Consider the following 26,271-nt stretch of genomic DNA (forward strand, 5'->3'; position numbering starts at 1 on the left):
GGTTCTACTGGGGGACAGGGGAGTGTTTTGTTTTGTTTTATTTATTTATTCATTTATTTATTGCACTTTTTATACCACCCAATAGCTGAAGCTCTCTGGGTGGTTTACAAAAATTAAAACCATGGAACCATTCAAAATATAAAACAAACAATATAAAAGCATAATATAAACCATAAACTTTCCTTCTGTGAAATTCCTTTAGTTAATGTATCTCAGACCAATCCAGGGGTAAATCCCCCCCCCGGGGTCCCCCCCAGAGCCTAGCTCATATAGTTTAGAAGGGCCCCATTGCCTCCAGAAAGCTTTTGAGGTGTGGGTTGCAAAATGGGGAGGTTTCTTCTGTGAACTTCCTCAAATTAACTTCTCTTAAGATACAAGCTGATATAATTAAAGTCAGGTTTGTTGGGTTGTTTCTGCTCCATATGGGAAAGGAAGCCTCAAAAGGTGGTTCACTTGCAAGGGGCAATAGGGCTCAGCCAGTGGTGTCTCCTTGTCCTAACATGGGAAAGGGCACTTCTGTAGAGCTCTATTATTTTTGCTGCTCTACATGAAGGGGCTACTGTGGGATGGCAGCGAAAAGCCAGTGCAGCTTGGCTGGCATAGTAAGGCTTTCTAGATCACAGATCCCATTCAATTATGGCTTAAATAGTAGCTTTTGAGAACTGGTATAACAGATTGATCTACCAGTATGCTCTCTATTAGTATTCCTTTTGATATACAGTTTTATTTCAGAGTATAAACACGTGCTGCCCTTTGCGATTTGAAATCAGGTTTCTCACAATGGGAATAACTTTCTCATTTTTTGGCCTTCCATAATAATGAAGTGGCTTAGTGGTTCAGGTTTTGTTCTTTTTTTCTTTTGTCAGTTGCTGGCATTGACATGGCATTTGGTGCCCAGAGATAATGTTGGCAGAATAAGGTCTTGTGTCATTTTAAGGAGAGAAATTGTCAAAGTCTAACACTCTCTCATACGCATTCTATTCTGTAGCCGTGCATTCTTTTTCAGTTGAAAATCTCCAGAGAATGAGGCTTTTCTGAGCTACCTTTCCCAAATCATTTGATAGATTTATTAATCTGGTCGCCGGAAGGAGCAAGGCAATAGGGCATAAGTATTTAATTGGGGAAATATGGCAAGGCTGCAGGACATCATATTTCAACCAGCAGTCACAAGCCTGGTCCTTTTTTCCTGTGCCACAATTGTTTGTTAGATATCAGGCACAAGGGGAAACTAGCTTTGATTCTCATACTGCCAGATCCTTGCTGCTACTAAGCACAACATCTGCTATACCTTCTGCTTTTCCAAGTATCATTATCTTCCTATCAACCATCCTGGTAGATTTCTTCCAAACAGCTGCTATGCCAAGACCAAGAACAATCTAGCTGTCCTTCATCACAACGGGCTGCAACTTTTATGGTGGTCTTCTGAAGTTTCAATTAGAGAGTGGGGAGAGGGAGAGAGGTTTGTGATGCTTCAAAGCATCAGATATTGCAAAGAACAATATTTGATCTGAGAAAGCAATTACAGCAACACATATTGTAAGCCAGGTAGGGAACCTATGGATGTCCAGATGTTTCTGGACTTCAACTCCCATCAGCCCCAGCCAGCATGTGTTGAGTCTAAGAACATCTGGAGGGCCAGATGTTATAAACTCTTAAGTATAGATTCTGCTAGTCAGTATATCAGTTGGTAATATCATACACAGTGAAGGTAAGATTATCCACTGTCAGCAATGGAACTGTTGTGTAGTGCCTTCTGAAACTTCAGCAACACTCTGAAATGCTTAATGGAAAAAAATGCTCATACCCTCTCTGGGGTAGATGCTATGGTTGGCAGGGATGGCCAAAGATATTTTGGTGCTGGAGGTTGAACAGCAATTGTTGCTCCACCTCTGCCTTCCCCCAGAAGTCATTGTGCATAATTCTCAAGGCTGGACAAGTTATTCTGCTAGCTAGTATATCAGTTGGTGATATCACACACAGTGAAGGTAAGAATATCCAATGCCAAGCAATTCTCAAGGCTGGATAAGTTATTTTGGTACCTGAGGCACCTATCCTTCTCCCTAGCATTAAAAATGCAATATTAATAAATTAAATAAATCATTTACTATCCATTCATGACTGCAAAAATCGCCTGCCTAAGATGGCTGCTCTACTCTGCCTAACGGTAGAGCCAGCCTTCTACAGAGGGTATAGTACTATCACAGGACATTCCATTATGGCCATGTTGCTACTATAGCTTAAATGACGTTCAATTGCTGCAGCTACAGGATGCCTTCAAGGAAGGGTGGCCAGGTGTCCTTCTTTACAGATGATTATTTTGGAGAGCTGGCAGAGGACGGCATTGTGGAAGAAGACATAACTGGAACAGTGAATAGGTACTCTCCACCCGGCAACATTTTGTTGCAAGTCCCTCATATATATCCAATATTTCATCAACTTTTATAATACTATGGGTGTTACTTTGTTGCAATTTGTTTAAGAAGCAAGCAAGGCTTCCATGAAGTCTGTCTGGTACACCCAAGGAAATAGTGTAAAATTTAACTTCCAAAACTACATTGCCCTAATCACTACAAACAAACAGACACAATGTTTTACTTTTAGATGCCACAAGGATGTATATCTTCAATTTGTCACACAAATCTAGTTTTTACTCACTGATTTTTTTTTAAAAAAAACTTATGTCAAGAGATTAATTGTGGACTGTACAGTATTATTAAGCAAGAGTATAAGTTTCCAAAGCATTGTGAGTAAGGTGACAATGCCTTTTTCTCCTTGAGTAATCACAGCTAGCAAAGGCAAAAAAAAGTATTATAAAGAAATCACTGTCTCACCATACTCATTCAGGAAGAAACAGCTGCTAATCTTAGCCAAGAACAGCGTATAATTTAGCTATTTATTTTAAATGATACAGGAAAGCTTCCTTATGACGTTCCTACAAGCTCTTGCTCTTCCTGTGATGTTTTTACTTCCTCTTCTGGACCCAAACTCTTCAAATACTTGCTATGATTGGATTCAACATTGTTTTGAAAGGATTGTATATGTGAACCAAAACACATCATGTCTTAATAAGGTCAAGACAGATGTGAGATCTATAACTGACAGTTATTATTTAGCTGGTAAGCAGCTGTGGAGGTTGGCATGGGCCTTGAGAGGAAGATATTTAATAAACTGCAAGAAAACTTTAGGTTATACAGAACTCTTCTTAGGGCTTAACTGATAGCAATTTTGAGTCTGCTGTGTACCCCTCTAGGCCTTATGCTTTAAGGGACTAGCAAGCAGATAAAGCAAAGTTGGGGAACTAATAGCTCTCCAGATATTTTTAGACTCCCAACTTCTATCAGCCCCAGCTACCATGGTGAATGATCAAGGATGATGGAGGTTGTTGTCCAACATCATCTGGAGGTCCACTGGTTCCCCAGCCCTGAGATCAAAGTTAGCTAAACACAAACAGGCTCTGTGTGGTGTCCATATTAAATCAGGGATGGCAGACTAATCTTTGCATGCTGTCTGTTTTTCATTTTTCTAGTTTTAAATTCTGTATTTTGATTTTTAATGTTTAATATTTTAATCTTTTGTAAACCATCCAGAGAGCTTCAGCTGTGGGTAGTATAGAAATGTAATATATAATAATGTAATAAATAATAAATCATTCCGTTTGCATTTTAATCTCAACTTACCCAATTTTGCTCTTTCAAACCTATAGATGAACTGAAGTTCAGTTATCCTTCAAAATTTGCACTCTCTAAATTTTGTGTATATCAGGGAAAGTGCATACAAACATGTGCATATTAATGAAAATGATGCTAAATGCATTACATTAGGAGAAATTGCTTGCAACACTGCATATGGTGAAAGCCAGTGTGGTGTAGTGGCTAGAGTGTTGGACTGGGAGTCGGGAGATCCAGGTTCTAGTCGCCACATGGCCACAGAAGACCACTGGGTGACTTTGGGGCAGTCACAGCCTCTCTGCCCAACCTACCTCACAGGGTTGTTGTTGTGAGGATAAAATGGAGAGGAGGAGGATTATGTACGCTGCCTTGGGTTCCTTGGAGGAAAAAAGGTGGGATATAAATGCAATAATAAACAAATAAAATATATTAGGGAAGATTGTATAGAAGAATGTTTGTATTAGGAAAAACATGGATAAAAATGCATATGAATTTTCATATGAGCTTTTTTAAATAAAATTCTACACTGCTGTAGAAACAAGACAAACTAAACTTAAAATGGAAAAAAATAAAAATTTGGGGAACCCAAATTGGCAGATTCATCCATCCCTTTTTAAAATCATAGCACATTATTTTGTGCTTTTGCCAAATGCAGAACACAGTCTGTGTCTATGGAAGACTTTGGGGACCCCAGTTATGGGATGCCCTCTGTAGAGAGGCTGACCTAGTACCCACATCCTGCTCTCTTCAGCACCAGGTGAAGCCTTTTTCTTTCTTTCTTTCAATTTTCCCAGGCATTTCAATTCTAAAACCTTTTAGTGATCTAGATCTTTTGGGTGTTCCTAGAGCTTTCTGTTTTGTGGCATTTTGGTGCCTCCGTAAGCTTTGTAATATTGTTTTTATTTTCTGCTCCTGGTTTTCTGTTGTATTAAATTTTGTGCTTTGTTTTATTTTATGGACCATATGGTTTTAAATTTTTATGATAACCCACCCAAATAACTTATGTTATTGGATGGCATGTAAATATCACAAAGGTGATCTCTATATAGTGACCCAGCATGCAGACATCCTATTTTCACCGTACCTACAGTATATATTTGCTTCTCTGCTTAGTCCATCACTCCAGTTAAACTGGAGGCAGCTTCTGGATGGTGTAATTTAAAGTGTCTATGACACAGGGGCCATTGAGGTGCAGCTACTACCAAGGTGAGATTGAAGGCAAGGGTGGCTGTATCCAGATTTAGACCTTCTAGTTTGCGGTCCTTGAGCTCAGTGTCTTGAGCTGGAAGGTGAAGCTTGAAGTGCAGCAAACAGAAAATGCTGCTCTGTTGACCAGTCAAAGCCCCAAAGTGCCAAGTAGAAATGAAATATGTCCTTTAAAGCGGCAAAGGTTCATTAGTAGCTGCTTTTCTGTTGTGAAACTCTCCTTTAGAATGCTGAAGTCAGGACTGTCGTTATAAAGTAAGTAATTCTGAGGAGACACATTTCAAACTTTTAGAATTGGTATAGAAACATGCGAAATCAAGATGATTGGTAATTAGGAGAAAGGGGTTGGGGCCCTGGGGAAGGGGGCCTGGACTTCTGCAGAATCCTAGAGAGCCAGATTGGGATCCCAGGTGGGCTAGAAGTGGCCTGCATGTCTTTGGTTCCACTCCCTTGGCCTAACATTGCAATCCTATATGCTAGGGATGTGCTCCGCTTCTCCTCAAACCGGAGAAGCAGGAGCGGAGCGGGGGGCTTCGCCTGCCCTTAAGGTGGAGGCAAAGAGGATTGGGGGGCCAGTGAAGCGTGGCAAAGAGGATCAAAGTGAAGGCGGATCCTTCGCCTCGATCCAGAGCTCCGCCAGAAAGGTAAGTGGGGTTTACCGGGCCCTGCCGCTGTCGCTGTCACCCATGCGGCGACAGCGGCAGGGCCCGGTAAAACCCCCCTCCTCTCCCTTACCTGCCTCCGTCCGCGGTCCCTCGGCTTCTTCAATTGAGCCTGCGGTTCAACCAGAAAGTCTAGGCCGCACTTGTGGCCCAGACTTCCTGGTTGAACTGTGGGCTCAATTGAAGAAGCCGAGGGACCGCGGACGGAGGCAGGTAAGGGCCCCCTCCCCCTTGGTCCCTTACCGGGCTCTGCCGCCATCGCCACACGGGCGACGACGGTGGCAGGGCCTGGTAACCCCCCCGCCCTCCTCTCCCGGCCTTACCTGCCGCGACTTCCCTCCACTGCGGAGCTCCGATTCGGAGCCGGAGCGCCGCGGTGAAGAGGAGTGGAGTATGGGCGGAGTGGCGTGAAGCGGAGCGGGCCAATCTGAAATTTTCGGATCGGCCCGCGGGGCGGAGCGGGGGGGGGGGGTCCGTGCACACCCCTACTATACGCACCATAAAAATTCCCTTTGAACTCAGGGAGCCTTACATCTGAATAGACATAGGGTGTGTCTATACCACAAGGGTGTAGGGGGAGGATTGCGGACTTACCGGCTTCCGCGATCCTCCCTGGGTGTCTTGATGGCCGCACGTCACGGCCACCATTTTTAAAAACAACAATAAGAGGAGTGCACTCACGCTCCACCGCAAAAGGTAAGGGGGGGAAACCCCAGACCCCGCTCCCCACCCCACCTCCACCAGGGGCACGGACTTCCGCAGTGCAGCTCTGTGTCCATTTCAAGTGCCCATTTCAAGTGCCCATTTCAAATTATTGCTGTTGTTTCCTGCCTTGATCCGGCCGGAGAGGCAGGTAAGAAAATAACAACAACAACTACTACTACTACTCATGGAGAGGACAGGACCACTGTGTGCCCCACTGCTCCCGGGTCAGGTTTTCCGTGGTTCCAGATATTCTGTGGTAAGTCCTTGCTCATCCTGGGTTGCCCCCAGGATACCCTGTGCATCATGTAGACTCACGGGGTTGATCTAAGGACCACTCTGGGATATAGGCATGGTGTAGACATGTACAAACGACTCATTTGGTATTCTCCATAGTAACTCAGGCCTTAGCTAGACCTAAGTTTTATCCCGGGATCATCACTGGGTCATCCATGTTCATGTAAATGACACACAGCATATCCCGGGAGCAGGCAGGGATGACCCCGGGAAGATCCCAGGATAAACCTTAGGTCTAGCTAAGGCCTCAGTTTCATGCAGTGTCATCCTATGCATGTCTACTCAGAAGTAAGTCCTAAATAGTACAGTAGGACTTTCTTCCAGGTCAGTGTGTCTAGGATTGCAGCATTAGTAAAACATGGTTTACTAAAGGAGACTTTGCATTTTAGTGTCAAGAATTCAGGATGCCTGTCTTGTGCTAATTTACGTCAGTTTCTGATGTCTTGGCACTTGGCTGTATTTGTTCTATTTCATTCCAACTGAAGAAAGTGCCAAATTGTTCTTTTCAAACGGCCAATTTCACTTGAACGTTTTGCCAAAATGGATGTAGGCAGAATGGTCATCTTTAAAAATCAGACAGCTTGTTTTTATCTGCAGGAATGGAAGTGAAGTAGTCTACACTCACTGAGCAAAGATCTGTTGCATTTTACTGCTGACCTAAGTACATACTTAAATTTTTGTAGGTGTTTTTTGTCCTGTTCTTTGTTCAGGCAGATTCATGTTCTTAAATTTTAACCTCATTTGTAGAATGAGAAGCAAAGCATGCAAGCATGGTGTCTCTAATGGTGTACTTGTGATTAAAAAGAAAATGACCAAAATGGCTATTTTCATTCTTTTCAGTAAGTCATGTAGTCTGCAAAATTTTATGTACTTTAATGCATTCAGTGCCAATTAGCAGATGTTTGAAAGCTTCCAGCATTGAAAAGAAAAACTTGCCTACAAAGAGGCTCACAGCTGACAGAAAAACTGTACATTTCTTGTGTGGTGGTAAGATAAAGCTCTCACAGGTCTGCAAAAAGCAACTACTTCATTGCCTGTGGTGAGTATGAATCTCCTCCTGGTGGCCACCCATGTGTCACAAATGGTTAACAGGTATGTGTTGGCAGGCAGGTTAATAACAGAGCATTTTTATGGGCTAGCAACTTCTGTGGTCTCATTTGCAAGACTGCAGACGCAAATCTTGCCGGGCTTCTAAACACAGCTGTTAATTCATAACTATAACTACAGAAATCCCTGGGCTCAAGATTGTCTTGAAGCTGCCTGCTCAGATTTGGAATACATGATCTTTAATTCCAGATATGATTGCATGGGCAGTGGTTAGCTAAAGTGAGTGGAATAACACTCACCTGCTCAGAGGAAACCCTTCCTTATTATCATTGCTCATATTTCAGCATGAGTCCTGGCATTAAGAACTGTTTCTGGACTGGAATCCTATTGAATGCTGACTAATCCACACAACTTTTGGGTGTCTGGAGTACATTTTAGTGCGGAGTTTGATGCTTGCTGTTAAAACGTCTAAATTTGCAAACTAATTAAGTAACTAATTAACCAGCCAACCAGCCAACCAACAAGCAAAAGCCTTATTCACCGTGGTTAAAGCCATGGTTTAAGGTGGTCCCTCTGTGTAAACATGCAGAGGACTGAGATTGTAAAGAATGATTTGCAAAAAAAGAATCGTACTTGATTGATTCAGATTATGTGGTCTGGAAAGAATGTGTCAGCTTCTCTGCTTCTGTACCTGGTCACTTACACAAAACAGATCCAATATTCTCAGCAAGGCTATGCATCACATTGGATCTGAATCCCAAATCTGAGGTGAATTGGGGTGATTCAGAGGGCTTTGAAACAGATCTGAATCAAATTGAAACAGGTCTGAAGCAGTCCGAAGTGAATAGGCATGATCCGAATCAATTCAGATTGATTCAGACCTTTTTTCAAGCACAGATAGACATGAAAATTGGTACCATGATAGGGCTTCAGTAGGGCTTCAGACTGCGAAGTTTGAAGTACATTGGTTCATCCCCTGATTTTTAGGATTTTTTTTAAAATTGAGGTTTTAAAATTATCATTTTTAAAATACACTGTCATTTTTAAAGATAAAGAGATGAAATTTAGCACCATGAAAGCTCTTAAGTAGGGACTTAGGCTTACCAAGGTTGAAGCATATCAGTTCATTCCCTTGTTTTTTGGGGGGAATTTTTAAAGTTCAAACTCAAACCTCCTCATTGGGTGTAGCACCTTGAGAAGTAACCAAGTTTCAGGGGGGAAATAAAATTATATATAAATACATGAAAATTAGCACCATGGTAGGTCTTCAGTAGGGCTTCAGCCATGCCAAGTTTGAACCAGATCGGTTCAACCCTTGTTTTTTTATGGAAATTTATAAATGTGTGCTTTATTATTATATACTGTTTATGCACAACACACAGCAGAGACACACGTGCAAAGTAGAAGACACTGAGAGACTAAACAACACAGAACTCACAGAGGAGGAGGAGGAGGATTGACTGTGCTGCTTACAGTGAAATAAGATGGACCCTGAAACTATCCTCCTCCTCACCTCCTATTAAGGGGATGCCAAAGCATCTCTCACTGTCTATGTTTTGAACTACCATGCCCGCCTCACAGGGCTGGTTTGTTTGCTTTCTGCCAGCCTGCCTCTCTGCTCTCCTGGTGATCTTAAATTGTTAATGCAATTGGAGGGAAACATAAATATAAACTAGTATATTTTGGATGCCAAGGTCACAGTGTTTCCACTATGGTGAGATGTCTAGATTTTGGTCCAATTTCAAATGCACATCTACATATATAAATTAGTATATGCAAAATTTATGCAAATGTGCCTCTTGAGCCTGGCCTATAAGCCCATGCTCCGAATGTTTTAACTATCTAGTAACACCCCTGGTTGTAATGTTAAAGAAATTAGAAAGAGAAGAAATCAGTATCTCAGGAAATTTACGTCCCCCCCCCATGAACCCATTTATGCTAACAATGATGGCATGAGGGATGTATGTGCCAAATTGTGCCTCACTTGGGGCACCAAAATACATTCAGATGGCTCTGCCTGGTGCACCTGCCTAATGGTAGGGCCAGTTGTGATTGATTTCCTTTTCGGCTGAAGTTATTCCCTTGAACTTTAGAGAACCTGTACCCAGGAGGTTGGGGCTGCTGAGATGAAATAAAATGGCATATATATGAATACATATCAAAATGTGCCTCCCTAACTTGTACCCCAAATCTGTCTTCAACCTGCCTCGTGATTGTGGTGGCCTTGATTTTCTGAGTTAGATTAAACATTGGGAGGCAGATTGAACCAATGAAATGTTTAAAAAAGTTAAATACTAGGAAGTAATAATTTTGCCATAGTGATGGTATATAGTTCTAATTAGGGATGTGCTCTGCTTCTCTTCGGTTCAGAGAAGCAGGAGCGAGGCGGCCTAATTCGCCTCCGGAAAAGGTGGAGGCGAAGAGAGTCGGGGGCTGCGGATCGAGGCAAAGAGGATCGCCTCAATCCGGAGCTTCGCCTGAAGGTAAGTGATGGGGAGGGGGACTAATCTGGCGCTGCTGGTGCCGCTATCCATGTGGCGGCGGCGGCGGCAGCACCAGGTAAGGGAGCAGGGAGGAGGGACACTTTCTTTCATCCATCGCGGGCTTCAATTGAGGCCCCGGATGAAGCTGGAAGTGAAGGCCGAGGCCTCTTCCGGCTTCAATCGGGGCCTCAATTGGAGCCCGCGACAGAGGAAGGTAAGGGTGCAGGGGCGGGGGCAGGGGTGGGGGTCTGGCCTACCTGGCGCTGCCGGCGCTGCCATCCATGCAGTGGTGGTGGCGCCAGGTAAGGGAGCAGGGAGGAGGGGTGCTTACCTTCCTCCATCGCGGGCTTCAATTGAGGCCCTGGTTGAAGCCGGAAGTGAAGGCCGAGGCCTCTTCCGGCTTCAACCAGGGCCTCAATTGAAGCCCGCGATGGAGGAAGGTAAGCGGGCAGGGTGGGTGGGTGGTTTCTCTTGCGCCGCCGCCGCCGCCCATATAGTGACGGCGGCGAAGCCGGATCTCGCTCCGCAGAGCGGAGCAGCGCGATTTTCCGGATCGGGACACGAAGCGGATTGGGGGGTCCGTGCACACCCCTAGTTCTAATAGCCTCATTGCAGTTGATTTTGAGAATAACATCTCTCTGTGCTCAAGTCCTAGAGAGTAGTGTTCTCATTCTTAGCCTCTTTTGGCAATAAGAAAGATGTCAGGAGTCTTCTCTCTCTCTCTCTCTCTCTCTCTCTCCCACCCCTCTCTCCTCTCTCTCTCATGCCATAAGCCTCCCAAAGACAAGCAACCTCCTTCCTGTATCCCTATAACTTGTTACTTTTGTCCTTCTTCCCCCCAGTTAAATCTTGTCAAGTTGTTTTACAGTCATGTTGTTTACACATTTCATTCTTGAATCTAATTCTTTTGCACACAAAAAATTGATTCTGCTGGTTTAGTATTGCAATAGCCACTGCAAAGTAGTGCTTTCCCAATCCTATTTGGGACAAAGGGAATCTGCTGCCACAAAGCATTGCTGTGTATTCTCACCTCCTTACAGGTGACGCCACACAGCCATGCCCTCTTCTATCAGTCGTTCCATCCCCCTTTGTCTATTTTTCTTTTCCAGATGACAGTCAACATTCCTTATTTACTGAGCATGCTCAGTACTAATTGGGCTGTATGGGGGTGGTGCCCTCAGGTTTGTAGGGGAGAGGTTTGTATTTCTGCAAACCTTGGGGCTCCCTCAAGCACACTGATATCTCATCTTGTTTCTCAGTGGCCTTCCTTTGGCTTCATTTCCACTGGCACTCACAAGGGGAGTTTGCTATTAGAGAGACCCTAATTGCTCCTGACTCTTCCTGCCTAAAATGATGCTATTTCCCCTATTGGCTCAAGTATGGTAAAAGAGTAAATTCTTTAGCTTGGCTAGTTCATGTTTTGTCCAAAATTTCATGGCACATTTGCCCCAGTTATCTTAGAAGTCCGCTTTCTTCTAATATTTATATTCTTCAAGTAATGGCTCTATGCAACTTAGATTTGTAGGATGATGGCAGACTCATTTTCATGGAGGTGTTTCTTCAATTCCGAACCCACTTGCCATATTTTCTGATACCAAGGAATGCTATCTTTGGGCCAAAGTACATGAAATCTCTTATATGACCTTAATCATATATATGAAGCAGGTACAGAACCTGCTTCCCAGGAGCTGAATGGAACACCCCAAAGCCTTAACTGAGCCTGCACCCCTGCTTTTTCTGCACCCTTCCCCCAGTGCTCCTGCTACAGTCCACTCTTTCCCCACTACTGTTAACACTGAAGATAGAGTTATCTTTCTGTGGGAAGAGGTGGAGAGAAACTTTTCCATTCTTTTTCCTCCCAGCCCTGCTCCAATGATCCTCATCGCTCTTTCTCCCCGGCTTCTACCTGCAAGGAAAGAGCTTTATGTATTAGGGTTGCTGATACTGTATATGTGTCTATGTGCATACGTGCATGCGCCCCCCTCCAGAGCTGCATCACATGCAGCCCTCAGGGCCAAAAAGGATGCACACCCCTGCTATAACAGTAACCCTTCAGAGTAAGCCGCACTGAACACAGAGTTAAGTCATATTAGATCCTCAGCTGGACCAAACTATTTGGTCATGCCATGCAAAATAATTTTTTGACAGATCTAGTCAAAATTCATGCTTGAAAAGCAAACTTTCAGATAAATACAAAGCTTAGCATGTCATGTGAATCATTCCTAAACATGGTGGCTAGGCTACATAACCATGGTTTAAATACACTCACTAACCATTTGCTGCAAAAGGGTTAGCAGCCTAACTATGGCTTAGTGTGTTGTCCGAACAGGCCAATATAATTCAGGCTTAGTAAATGTTTCTGTTTGCTTGCTGCAAATGATGATATATGTGTTTTTTATCATTTAAATTTAGATCACATTCTTTAAATAGAGGGAAATACAGTGCAACTCTATGCATGCATAGGATCGCTTCCTTAATGATGTTGTCTGAAAGCTTGTCTTCAGTACAAACTTCCCATTGACTTTTGGTGGGGAGAATTAGACCAAACTCTATTTTAGACTTCCCCAACCTGGCCATGATGGCTGGGAATGATAGGAGTTGTTTTCCAACACACCTGGAGGACACCAATTGGGGAAGGCTGCTGTCTATGGCCTTAGCTAGACTTACCTTCTATCCCACGACACAGGAGGGAAGATCTCATGTTGTGATTAATGCGAGATCCCTCCTCCGTTTACACGTAAGGCATGACGACCTCAGCAGGAGAGGTGTTGCACCTACCATTTATTTATTTTTTGAAGAAGATGGAGCACATGAATGGTCTTGCGCAAAAGTAAGTTTTTTTTTTAAAAAAAGAATTAACTTAATTTCCCTGCTCCCCTCACCCTACCCCTGATGGGTGCAGCAGCTCCTGGCTCCGTGCAAATAATTGCACGGAACTGGGTCAAGCCACGGCAACGTGCCACCCTTCCGCGGTCTCAGGCTCAGCCTGGGACTACGGAAAAAGTGGGCCCAAAGTGGAGGGTGAGATCATCTCTCCCTGGTCCTGGGATCCCCTGTGTACAGGGACGATCCTGGGGTTCACCCCGGGATTTCACCCGGTCTAGCTAAAGCCTAAGTTTGATACTCTCTGGATTAATCTGGAACTTCTAGTAGTGCTACAGAAACTGTAAATGAGCCTTGTTCAGTTTGAGAACTGCTGAAATACTTGTTTTTAATAAAATGAATATCTACTCTCTCCAGGTTTAGGCTCATATCAAATTAAATTCTCATTTGCAATAGCTGAATGCTATTTCTAACATAGTGATGTTAATTATATAGAAACTGATGACTGATAAAGTGGTTGGTGTATAACTTATTACAGTCACAATGGATAGTTTTAAAAACACACAATAAGATACATATCTGAAGTAGAGGTCTATCAGGGGAAATTAGCCATGATAACTAAATTTGTGCCTTGTTTGTGGATTTCCGGAAATGTTTGATGAGATGGGTGAACCTTCAGCTGATCCAGAAAGGCAATTCTTATGTTCTTAGAAGGAGTGATATGGCTGGATCTAGTAAATAAGTGAGAAACAGTGAACATGTTGCTATCATATAACGTAACATATTGCAAGGCACACATCTTATTGGATTGAGAGTAAAGCACTTAGTTTATCACCAACTTCTGTGTTCCTTTTATACTGGAACATGTTTATTTCTTTTAACATCTGGAGCTGCTAAAGCTTGAATGAAAGACGGGCCATTCACTTGGGCCATGGGTAGGCAATCTGGTGTCTTCCAGATGTTTTGACTACAACTCCCATCAGCCTCATACAGCATGGCCATTTCCCAAGGAAATGTTGTGTTTGCAAACATCTGGAGGGTACAGGTTGCCTAGCCCTAATTTAGACTATTTTGCTGTCGCTCCTCAGATTTGTGAAATATGAATTCCCATTCTGCAGCTGTGATATGGCACCAGTGTGTGAAGATATAAAACTAGGGTTTGCCCTGTGCTGGATACCAGGAGAGATGGGGCAGGGAAATAGAGATTCCCCCCCCCCCCCACAACACTCATACAGATTGTGTATCAAATTTCATGTCAGTGCTAGTTTAATATTTGCATCATTTTAAATGAACAAATTGGGAAATGAACAATGGCTATATTTACACTCTACCATTATGAAATGTTGTCAACCTTGGCATTTGTGCAGCCGTTTACAGTTGGTCTCAGAGGATTTTGTGGTACAAAACCCAGTTGAAATTCAAGCTCTGTTGTATGTCACTACACCTTATGCACCTCCTGAGCTGCTAAAGTCTGAGCTCCTTAACATGCTATATACTCATCAGGTGTTCAATCCATTTCTGAAGTTCTAATCCCTGCTCTTTTATGCTTTGTGATTGATTTTTGAAAGAGATGCTAATTAACTTTTGTCATAATGTTTATTATATGCGATGGATGCTATTAACCCTACAGGCAATTAAAAAGTCTACATTGTCCAAATGTTTTCAAAAGACAGTTCCATAAACAGTAATTGTGCTCTATATAATATATGTATTACTGGCAGATTAACTCTACTCAATCACCAGACTGTGAGCAAATTACCTGCTAATTATACTAGTCTGAACTGCTCTTGTTTCACTGTAGAGTACTTAATGGTGTTCTATATCAATGATCACAGTAAACCTTTCGAGTTTAATGAAGGGCAACAACAACAACAAAAGGTCTTAAAGGCATAATCCTATGCATGTTTAGATATAGTTGGCTGGGGAATGCTGGGAGTTCTAGGACTTTTTTTGTCCAAACATCCATAGGATTGCACCTTAAAGCTGCCTTTTGGTATCTTCCTTCTATGACCATGATCCTAAGAATATTCACTGGGAAATATGCATGTATGTATGATGTTAGCATTTTAAAATGGCTTTAAATTATTTTAATTTCTCTCTTAATTGCATTTTGATTCTGTGTGAAAAGACTTGGAAACCTGTTTGAAGGGCAGAGTATAAATCTCTAAAATAAATAAATAGCCATGGGGTTCACTTATGCTGTATTTTGTGGTTTTGATTTTTGTGAAACATCCAGGGAGCTTTGGCTATTGGGTGGCAGAGAAATGAAATAAAGAAATAAATACTTCCAAGTAACTTTATTCAGGAGTATCAGCTGTAGTGCAGACATGGTACCCATATTTATATGAGTTTAAATTCCTTCTTACATCCTTTATCAAGATACTGGGTTTATGATAATATTATGCCCAAGTTAGAAAATAATAATAATAATAATAATAATAATAATAATAATAATAATAAATTGTTTCTAACCCGCCTTTCCATTCTGATCGACGCAGGGAACAACAGCAAGTATAAAATACATAAAATATTAATCAAAACACAGTATATATTATTAAAACTTCCTAAAACATACTAAAAGCATCCTAAAATTCCACTGGATAGGCCTGCCAGAAGAGACACATTTGAAAGATTTACTAAGAACTAACATGATCCCTGATAGTTTCTTCTCAGAAACTGGTGACTGCTTATTTCATGACCCTTAGGGCTAATTCACACTTTATATCAGGCAGGTGCATTTGTGCCCACAGGCAGGAGCGTTGTCAGAGAACAACTAGAGTAAATGAGCTTCTGAATGATTTATGAAAATTATTAGGTGCAAGTGGATGTGCAACATTGCACTGTGGCTGCAAACAAAATGGTATGTCTTGTTCAACCACTGCCAAGTCAGTGGATGTGACAGTGGAGTATGATGGCACTGACTGTGATGAATAGGTTCATTGGATCTGCTTTGCCTGGAAGACATTTCATTATTTAACTTAGTTGTATTTGTTTATTATTTGTTGGATATACCGAAGCCCTCACACAAACTTCTACTAGTAGGAGATTGCTTTGATGTAAGACAAAAATCCCAAGATCAAAGGCCAGTCATGATCCTGGATAAAATTCTATCCCAGCAGCACCATAGTAATGTGTAAAATACCAGTGTAGAATTGCCATAAAAAGAAGAGTGTGGGTAGGTAAGAAGCCAGCTGTGAAAAGCATTCTCCTATATCTTTCCTGAGTGGGAAAGCTCCTGGTGTCTCCTCCCCATGCACCACTGCCTGCTATGGTCAAAATGAACCCTCCCTTCCTGTCAGATCAAGGACCCCAGGTTGCACTGGAATATGTTGAAGAGACACACAGCCCCATTCAAACACTGGATACATGGTAGGAATTCATAGTCAGTCCTGGTTCTTCAACAGATGCCTACAAGTGTCTTCATGTGTCTTTCCTTCACTCCCCTTGACACTTTATGCATTACTCCAGGAGATCCTGGGTATAAATGTGGCAGCTGTGCCTGTTGCAGTGAAATATTAATTAGGTATTATTTACAATTGGTATCAGAAATGTTCTGAAGCAAACTGGAAGGTAGATTTCTTATAAGATAACTTAACTCTTGTATCAGAGTTCAACTTGCAGGATGCAGTTTGCTCTTTCCCCAACCAGGATATGGTGGTGTATGTGTGCTCTGGTTTGTTCCAAATCCTACTCAAATCTGGGAGGTATATAAAAATACAGAAAGAAAACTATAAGTTGAAACCATCATTCAACCCCCTTGCAATATGTACACCTCATTTGTTTAACAAAGAAACTCCTGTAGTACTCTGATTTGGAATTATTTTGTCTCTCAGGTGAGAACTTGAAGCCACTTTCTCTAAAGGCAGGTCTGGTGGCAATTATGCCCTGAGGTGTTCAGTAGAAAAGATGTCACCTGACAGTGAGAGTCAACATCAAGGCAAGAGACACTGCAGCCCTCTCTCTTTGACTAGCTGTTCATATAGATGCTGCCAAACTAGATGAGATCTGTGTCTAAAGGATTCGTCACAAAAGCATATCCATCTTAAAATGGTAAACTTGTTTACTAAAGATAATCTCCCAATAGCTGAGTGATTTAGAATAGGTAAATCAAATACCTTCTTGCCTCAAAGAACAAACGAAAACCCAATAATGGAAGGTTCTTTGATTTATACATAATGAAAGCAAATAATTTAAATAATTTCATGGTTTATTTCATAGTTAAATGGAATATTGTGCGCGGGGGGGGGGGGGACTTATGGCTGCCCATACATGCTGGCTTGCAATGCCCATTTCATGGCTCACCATTGGCTATGCTGGCTAGGAAGCTGTAGGCCAAAACATCTGGAGGGCCAAAAGTTGACCACATCTGGAATATTGTAAAAGTTAAGTGCAACTATAAGTTTGTAGTTAATATAGCATGGAACCTAATATGGGGTCTAATACTTTCAAATTTGTCCCTAATCTTTTTATCTGTAGAAACTTCTAAATTGCACAAAACATAAACTGTGTTCTTTAAATGCCCTAGAGGAAATTAATCATAACTATTTGACAGGTACCTGAGAAAGAATGTTTATATGTGAAGGAAGGTTTGTGATGATGCTACCCTGACAACTGTTCTCATTGTCTTTGTAGTAAATTAAACATCACCACAGATGACAACTGTGTACTAGTAGTATTTTAATAAGTTATCAGCCTATGTGTGACTAAGGCAAAAAGTCACTGAGGGAAGATGATGCCATTGTTTTATTGTGCTGCAGCTGTTGCTGTTTTGGTTTAATTAAAATTTGTTAGTAAATGGTAGGATAAGAGCATGAATAAACTGAGCAATATAAGGTAGGGCCTGAGGAAGGAGCGGGACACACACAAACATCTGAAATTCAGCCAGGTTTCACAATAGTGCTTTTTAGACTTCCAAGGGTGAAATTATATGAAATCAAGATATAGGAATAGTGACTGCATGGCGATTCTAAACTGTTGTATAAACTTGATCAAAAATAGAAGGAGAGGGGTGTTGTTGATGTTATTGATGCCAGCTCTAAAAACAGTTTTGTTTTTTTAATGTGGAAATTAAAAGGCAAATATCCCTTTGAAATGTAATTTGCTGCTGTGAATTTTGAGGGGAATTTGAAGTTTAGAATTAATTTTAGGAATGCATTATTATCACTCCGTGCTACTGGGCTGGTTGTACGCAGAAACGATATAATTCTAGCAGTTCTACAAACCACTTGCATAGACCTATAGATTTTGGCAGTGTGACAATCATTTGGTACATTGTATGTAATAACAATTTTTATGCAGTATTCTGTGGAAAAGTACTTCTAACTTTTGTGTTTGTCGCTGACATGAAAACCAGCATGATTATTTTATTTTTATTTTTTTACCAGTGTAGTGTTGATATGCACTGTGTTTTGGAGATATGTCTCCTGTACTAGCAGAAATTGTGGCTACCATGATCTAGGGTTGCTTCCATTTTAGACATCTGGGAACTATCAGGTGTTCCAACTAGTGGTGTTCTATCCAGCTTTGTAATTTTAAACCCTGGAGCTATTCAGCCATTCCCAAACTGATGCTCTCCCACGTGTTGGATTACAATTCCCAGCATCCCTGGGCCAGCTGGGCTGCGGGACCCTGGACTTCTGCCTCAGTGTCCAACTCCAGCTAAACTGCTGGTTCAATCCACTGAAAAATGATCATTTCGAAGTTTGTTTTATGTTAGGAGGAAGTGTATGAAAATACTGTGCAAGTATATACTTGTGGGGTTTGTCTCTGGTGCATATGTCCACTCCCAACAGAACCATTTTCCCTATGAAACATATGTTTTTATTGTGGTCATTTTTAATGGACCAAGATTTGTTTACATTCCAGGTTTACAATCCTGGCTTGCAGAGCTACCATAAAAGATATTGGCAGAGTGCAAAGGCAAGCACAGGAGGGGAGACTGTAAGCCCAAACCTCAAGAGAGTGCCAAAACCTCAGCAGAGTGCTAAAACATGATATATGTGTGAACTCTAAGGATGGAGGAGAGACTTGTTTGGTCTACATTTTGGAGCAAACATGGGGCATGTCTAGACCTAGGGAGGGGAGGAGGAGGATCTCATGATATGGTGATCACCCCTCAGTCCAAATGTGCCGGTCAATGTCCTGGGAGGAAGAGGATATCGCACCCGCCATTTCACTATTTTTTAAAATTGAAGATGGGCGCACGAGTGCTCCATTGATTAGGTAAGTTTTTTTTTTAAAAAAGACCCCCCTCCCCCCTGTTGCCCGGTTCCTGGCTCCTTGCATTTACTCACGAGGAGCCGGGATGAAACCGGGACCGCTGCCCACACATCCCATGGTCTCAGGAAAAGTTGGGATTAAAGCCGTCCTGGTTATCCCAGGGAAAAGGAGGGATCCTCCCTCCCTGCCCCCAGGACGCCCTGTGTGTCATGTGGATGCACAGGGATAATCCCAGGGCGATCCCTGAGATAACCCCTCTTGTAGACATGCCCATAGCTGATTTGCACCTCCCAGACCCATGCTTGGATCGGACCAGAGATATGTGGATTAGTCCACCATTCTGGGAATGTTTCCACAGCTCAGTTCAACTACTTACAGTTAACAAGATGGCCTGAGGGCTGCCCTTTAGGATTTCCCTTTTTTATGCGTTCAAGCTGATTGAAACAGTTAGAAAGCATGGCATTTGCCATGCATGTTAAAGATGCTTGTAAAAATGCTCCGGGAAGTGGCCTCATGTCATTATTACATGCTATATCTTCCCGGATAATTGCACGAAAGGTACCAGTGGGAAGTAGCCACGTTCTGATTTATTTTCCTATACATTGCCCCTGGCCCTTCCTGTATCATTTCCACAAGGATTTTCAACTCAGGCTAGAACTACACTTTGTGTTAAATCATTATGAATGTGGAATAAAAAGTAGGATATAACACTATGAAAGCGGTATATGAAATGTGGATTGTGGCCCAACAGTTATCAGTGCACTTCAGTACTGATATAAATCAGTAGTGTAGATCTAGCCCCAGGCAGCAGGCAATACATTTTGTAACTTCTCAAAGAAAGTTGAACTTGTTAAAAAAAAAAAAAAAAAAAGGGGGCAGCCCTCAGATCACTATGTGATTATTATAAATTTTAACTAAACAGTGCAGATTTGTTTTACAATTTTCTTTAAAATCCAGATAGAAATGGGATAAAAAAGACGTAAGGGTGAACACATGTGAAACAAGCATAAACTAGATCTATTTCACCCCTACTTAATTGAGCCACAGATAGAAATATCGATGTTAGATCAGGGCAGGCCAAGGTTGCAGAGAGTAAAATGAAATGGAAAACTGTATTTGATCAGAAACATAAGAGAAGGCAGTAAGATAACTGAGAAGAATTTTGATGTGGTCAGCACAGTCAGCAGGCAAATAATCCAATGTGAGAGGAATGCAATAAAGAGAGGGAAAAGTTCCTGTATTAATGAGGAAACATTACAGGAATGAAGACTGAGGCTTTAGCTAGACCTAAGGTTTATCCCGGGATCGTCCTGGGCTGGGGTCATCCCTGCCTGCTCCCGGGATATCCTGTGTGTCATTTACATGAACAGGGATGACTCCGGTACGATCCCGGGATAAACCTTCAGTCTAGTTAAGGCCTGGAATTCTGACAATATAGGAAAAAACAGATCTTGGCATTGTGGCCTTAGCTAGACCAAAGGTTTATCCCGGGATCATCCTGGGATCATCCCTGTTCATGTAAATGACACACAGGATATCCCGAGAGCAGGCAGGGACAACCCTGGGATGACCCCGGGATAAACCTTAGGTCTAGCTAAGGCCTGTCTTACTTGCAGGGTGTGTTGTTAAAATGCCAACAGGCTGACTGGTATTGTGGCATGTAAGCCAGCAAGCAGTTCCCAACATAAAAACAACAAGAAATTAGAGTTTGAAGGACATTCTTGCCTCATTTATACTGATGAATCCAATGACCAGTTTCATCAGATGAATGAAGTAACAACAATGAAGTATAACAGATGAAAATGACCCTGGAAGGAAAGTTGACCCTGAAAGGAATAACTGAAACAGTTACTGCATACATTCTTCATAGGTAAGACAGCCATCCTAAATTCACTTACAGGAGAGTAAATCTCATTAAATTTAGTGGGACTTGCTTCTGAGTAGAGACATAAATAGGAGTGTGCTGTGTCTGTGGCCATAGCTAGACCTAAGGTTTATCCCTGGATCATCCAGGGGTCAAACCTGTTCATCTAGGTGACACACAGGGGATCCAGTGCTCAGGCAGGGGTGAACCCTGGATGATCCCAGGATAAACCTTAGGTCTAGCTGTGGCCTGTATTTACTATTAAAACACCTAAAGCGGTATCTTTTATCCTAATACTCAAAAGCAGTAGGGTTAGTAGTACAAGTAGATGTCTTTATATTTATATTTTCTCCACTTTAGATCTGCTATATGGGAAGCACAGCAGCAATCAGGGTTTACATATACTGAAAACTGCATATAGATCTCTGTGGAAGCACACGCACTGAAAGTTAAGCTAAGAACTGTAGCTTTCTTGGACTAGGTTAATGAGCACATATTTTGTTATGGAAAGTGGTGATCATTGTATATCATGCAAGTAAACTGACAAACCTTGCAGCAATACAGTGCTGAGATCGGGGTGTGAACAGCTACCATCCTGCTTCTAATTTTCATGACATTTATTATTCCTGTTTAATTTTGTTAGGACAGATTGCATATCATTCTCTTCTTCTTCTCCTCCTTCTCCTTCTCCTTCTTCTTCTTCAGATTGCTATCATAATGTTAAGAATCTCCATGCTGCCAAGTCCTACCAAACATAGCTAATGGAGGTGAAGAAAGAGATACACAGGCTGCATTCACAGTATAAACTATGGTTTAGCATTATGAGGATGTGCCATGAGTTTCCACTCTTTCTTTTCCTGAACACTTTCCCTCCCCTTCCCCTTCCCTGGTGGCCGGGAGATGTTAAGAAGGTATTGCTTCCATTTTAGTTTTATGTGCAGGTGCAGTTTGTTATGATGTCCAAACCTGGACAAACCATGGTTAATCTTAATGTTAACTATAGTATGTTGGAACAAGGCAACTTCAAACCATAATAGATGAAGCTGGCTTGTTTCAATGAAACGTAATTAGGATTACCCATATTTTAGTGATCAGACATCACAATATGCTGTGTAAGTTTTCGATCTTCTCACAGCTATATCAGAGGAGCAGGGAAGCTTGACATTCTCTGCAACTTGTCATTATAATGCTGAACTAGCTTTGGCTATATAATAAATAAACGGAATAAATAAATACAAATGCAGCTAATATGCAAGGATGATCAGTGTAGCAAGTAGTTCTACCTGGTATGCAGCCCAAAAACACAGCTCCACGGCAGGTTTCCTATTTACATGGGATGCCGGCAGAATCACAGTCAAATCACAGAACAGATCCGTGTACACAAATGTGGGCTATGATTTCATGGTGGTTTGTGGGGATGAGGGATGTCTTGTAAAATCCATAAGGAAGCATGCCTCAGATCCATATTTTTGTGTTATGGCAGCACTGATAAATGCAGCACCTGTGTTTTTTTTACCGTGCGGTCTATAGACATGAATGTATGTTTTATTGTGATCGTTCTCAGGAGGGAACCCCATGTAAAATCTATGCAGATTCAGGAGGATCCATTTTAATTCTATAGGAATCAAGTTTTACCCAGACCCCATGGAAAAGCAAAATTTGTGTCTGTACCCCACCCTGTCTCTCTCACACACTCTTTGTGTATATGTGTGTGGGTGGATGGTCTGTGTGTTTGGTTTGCTTTCTCCGTCCCTTAGCTTTTTTTTAACAATGCAGATCGCAAGTAGCACTTTTCACTATCAACACTTTTCACCACAGGTAAGCTGTGGGTTCTGTCTCTCTGTCTCTCTATGTGTGTGTTTCCGCTCTGTCCCTCTTGGGTTCTCTCTCTCTCTCTCTCTCTGTTACTCCACTTCTCCCACCCTGCTTTGCTCTGCAATGCATTGCCCAATTTCAACAATGAGTATTGCATTTTAGCGATCTAAGCTAGTCGCCACCTGCCATTGATGGGAACCAGGCAACTCCCTCACCAAAGCATGCTGCTTCTTGCTTGGGTGAAGATGTCCTGGGCCATTTCTACACCTGCCTTTCCCCCCGGAATCATCCCAGGATCATACCTGTATGTCCAAATGACACACGGGGAGCCCAGGAGCAGGCAGGGACAATCCCTCCATTTTCCTGGGATAATCCTTAGGCGTAGAAAGGGCCCTGGAGAATGACTGGAAGCAACAGGGCTGAGGGGGCAGTAAAAGCATTGTGGGTGCTATGGCTTATGCACCGGCACTGCATTGGGGAAAAGCAGTCTATAGGTTTTTTGAATGGCTGAAGGCAGTAAAAAAAATAAAAAAACTGGCCTTGTCACTTGCTGTTTGGATAACTATTCCCAAAGCAATAAAACTGGCTGTATTTCCCCCCCCTGGTTGGCTGAAGACTCTAAGGCCGGATCTACACTACTGCTTTAAAGCACTTTATAACAGTTTTGAAAACGGTACATGCAGTGTGTCTTGGGCCCCAACAGTTGTCAAAACTGTTACAAAGTGCTTTAAAGCAGTAGTGTAGATCCGGCCTAGGAAAAGGCTGAAGTTTTTGCTTTACATGTGACATAGGAAGTGCCAGTTGCACACACACATCCTCTGTTGTACTTATTTTAGTGTTTGAAACTGCCTTGACATCCTGATCAAATATTTATTTGGTATGTAAATGGCAATTCAAAGCAGTTTTTGGCTTTTGTTTTGGTAAAAACCTAGACTTTCACAAATAGACATGAATATATCTTTTGAACGATGCCATTTTAAAGTGATGTTCCTTAAGCCTAGGTTTGTTCACATTTACATTTTTCAGGTGCTCATCCCCACAAAATCCCTTAAGTAGCTTTTAAACAATTATTGTCTGTAATCTTTATGTTGTTCCTTGAATTATCAGATGGATAAAGATAGATTTGATAGACATTCTGGGGGGAAATTCAATATGTAAATTATGATGAGTAGAGCACTGTTAACATTTGCGCCTGAGTGACTCAGAGTAGGAGATAATCCTTCAAGTGTTGTGCTGATGCTTCATTAACAACTTTGTAAGACATTATGGAAAACAACAGAACTGTTCCCACCTGCATTGTAGAAATACTGCGCTATAGGGACTTTTGAAAAGGTTATTCAAAAGTTACAGAACAATTACAAGTAACATAATTGAAGAACCTGGCCTTTTAATGAGTTTTAAATGCATAATTACAAAAGGATATGTGGCTACTAACTCTAAAATATTCATTACATTCATTAAAACCAGAAAGCCTGAGGCCTTTAAAGTTTTCTGTAGGACGTAGATACTTATATAATTTTTTGATACATGATTTATTTATTTATTTATTTCATTTATATACCACCCCATAGTCAAATCTCTCTGGGCAGTTTACAAAAGTTAAAAACAGTAAACATTAAAAAGTATACAAAATTTAAAAACCATCAGAAACATAAAAACAACAGTATAAATTACAACAGTATCCATGATGTTCCTCAACATGATGTTGAGGAAAGTACTTGGGGGAAGAAAAGTCATGAGTTTCCAGAGAAATATATCAGGGCTCCAATCCTGTACATGAACCTTACACAACCCAGTGGGGATATGTTGGTCTACAACTCCCATTATCACTAACAGCCCTGCTATTAGTTGTAGTACAATATATTTGCAAGGTGCCAGGTTGAGTAAGGCAAGGAAATGCACACCGGTAGTGAGCCTGATAGAATTCTTCTTCTTCTTCTTCTTCTTCTTCTTCTTCTTCTTCTTCTTCTTCTTCTTCTTCTTCTTCTTCTTCTTCTTCTTCTTCTTCTTCTTCTTGCGACATGGTGCTGTACATAGTAAAAGAATAAAACATAGTAAAAGAATAAAACAGCAACACCCTGCCACATAGGCTTACATTCAAATGGAACTTACTGCTGACCAGACATGTAGGATTACACTATGAGGTATTGCTTTTTATAACAATAATATTGTTCATTTTGCAATGTCCATGCAAAAATAATTCCAAACACCTTACTACAAATTCTATATTTTCTCAATTGGTTATGATATTAATTATTCCGTTTCAGTGTCTCCTTTGTGGCTGATGTGCGTAGACCAAACAGTGAGAATGTTTTAAATGATTGCATGTTTCTCAAGGTTTATAAACATTTATTTATTTATTGTTGCATTTATATCCCACCTTTTTCCCTCTGAGGAACCCAAGGCGGCGTACATAATCCTCCTCCTCTCCATTTTATCATCACAACAACAACCCTGTGAGATAGGATGGGCTGAGAGTCTGTGGCCCAAAGTCACCCAGTGGGTTTCTGTTGCCAAGTGGGGACTAGAACCCAGATCTCCCAACTCCCAGTCCAACACTTTAGCCACTACACCACACTGGCTTATAAACTGGGAAAAAAACATCCTTAAAAATACATGAAAAAACCATCCTTAAAAGTCAGTTTTGAACATACAGATGTTCAGCATCTTCTACTTTTTTCACTTCTGTTCTGTTGATATTGTGTAAGCAATGAAATCCCTCTGCTTAAACACATCAGTGAGCATGCGTAAAGTCGTGACATTCACATATGCTGTTCATGAGGGTGTTACTTAAGACATACAGATATATCTTTCCTTTCTTGTCATAGGTCAAAGGATCTAATAAAGGAAGCTATCCTTGACAATGACTTCATGAAGAATCTAGAACTGTCTCAGATCCAGGAGATTGTGGATTGTATGTATCCAGTGGAATATGGCAAAGACAGTTGCATCATCAAGGAGGGAGATGTTGGGTCACTCGTATATGTCATGGAAGGTATGTTTAACAGTTGGTTCTTTGAAAGCTTTTAATATATATACTGTATGCTTTGCCCTTCACTGCTCTGGTTCTTCTCTAGCTTCACTCTGGCTTTGTTCACTCTCTCTGGTATTTTCCTCTCACTCTTTTATACCCTTTGCCCCCAAAACAGAAAGTTCCCACTTTGAGGAAATGAAACTTAACCAGAGAATGATTTGCTGCACTCTTGCTCTGAATAGTCCGAATGAAATGGGAATGTTGCAGGTCACATTCACTTTGCAGATACTATTATCATGCTTATATGCAGATTGGGTACTGGGCAGAGTAAATATTGAGTAGGTGGGTTGGATATGTTTTGGAGAACATCTAATGCTGAGTTGTATTGATGCAGATACAAGCTGAGATTGCTTCCTGCTTTACACTTTAGAGGATTGTTGTTGTTCTGTATATATCCAGCTCAGAGAAAGACACACATATTGTGCAGTTGCCTATGAAATTTCACTTTGCA

At 41.6% G+C, this 26,271-nt stretch overlaps 1 protein-coding gene across 1 annotated transcript in view; it reads left to right on the forward strand.

Moving 5' to 3' along the window:
- The window catches only part of PRKG1 (protein kinase cGMP-dependent 1), a 705,793-nt gene that overhangs the window by 25,309 nt on the left and 654,213 nt on the right, over window positions 1-26,271 (forward strand). The window contains exon 2 of the mRNA XM_063132952.1: window positions 25,615-25,781. Coding sequence (XP_062989022.1) covers window positions 25,615-25,781 — 167 coding nt within the window. The remainder of the gene's footprint in view (window positions 1-25,614; window positions 25,782-26,271) is intronic.

This window comes from Elgaria multicarinata, chromosome 8 (assembly GCF_023053635.1).
Source record: "Elgaria multicarinata webbii isolate HBS135686 ecotype San Diego chromosome 8, rElgMul1.1.pri, whole genome shotgun sequence".
Taxonomy (NCBI): domain Eukaryota; kingdom Metazoa; phylum Chordata; class Lepidosauria; order Squamata; family Anguidae; genus Elgaria; species Elgaria multicarinata.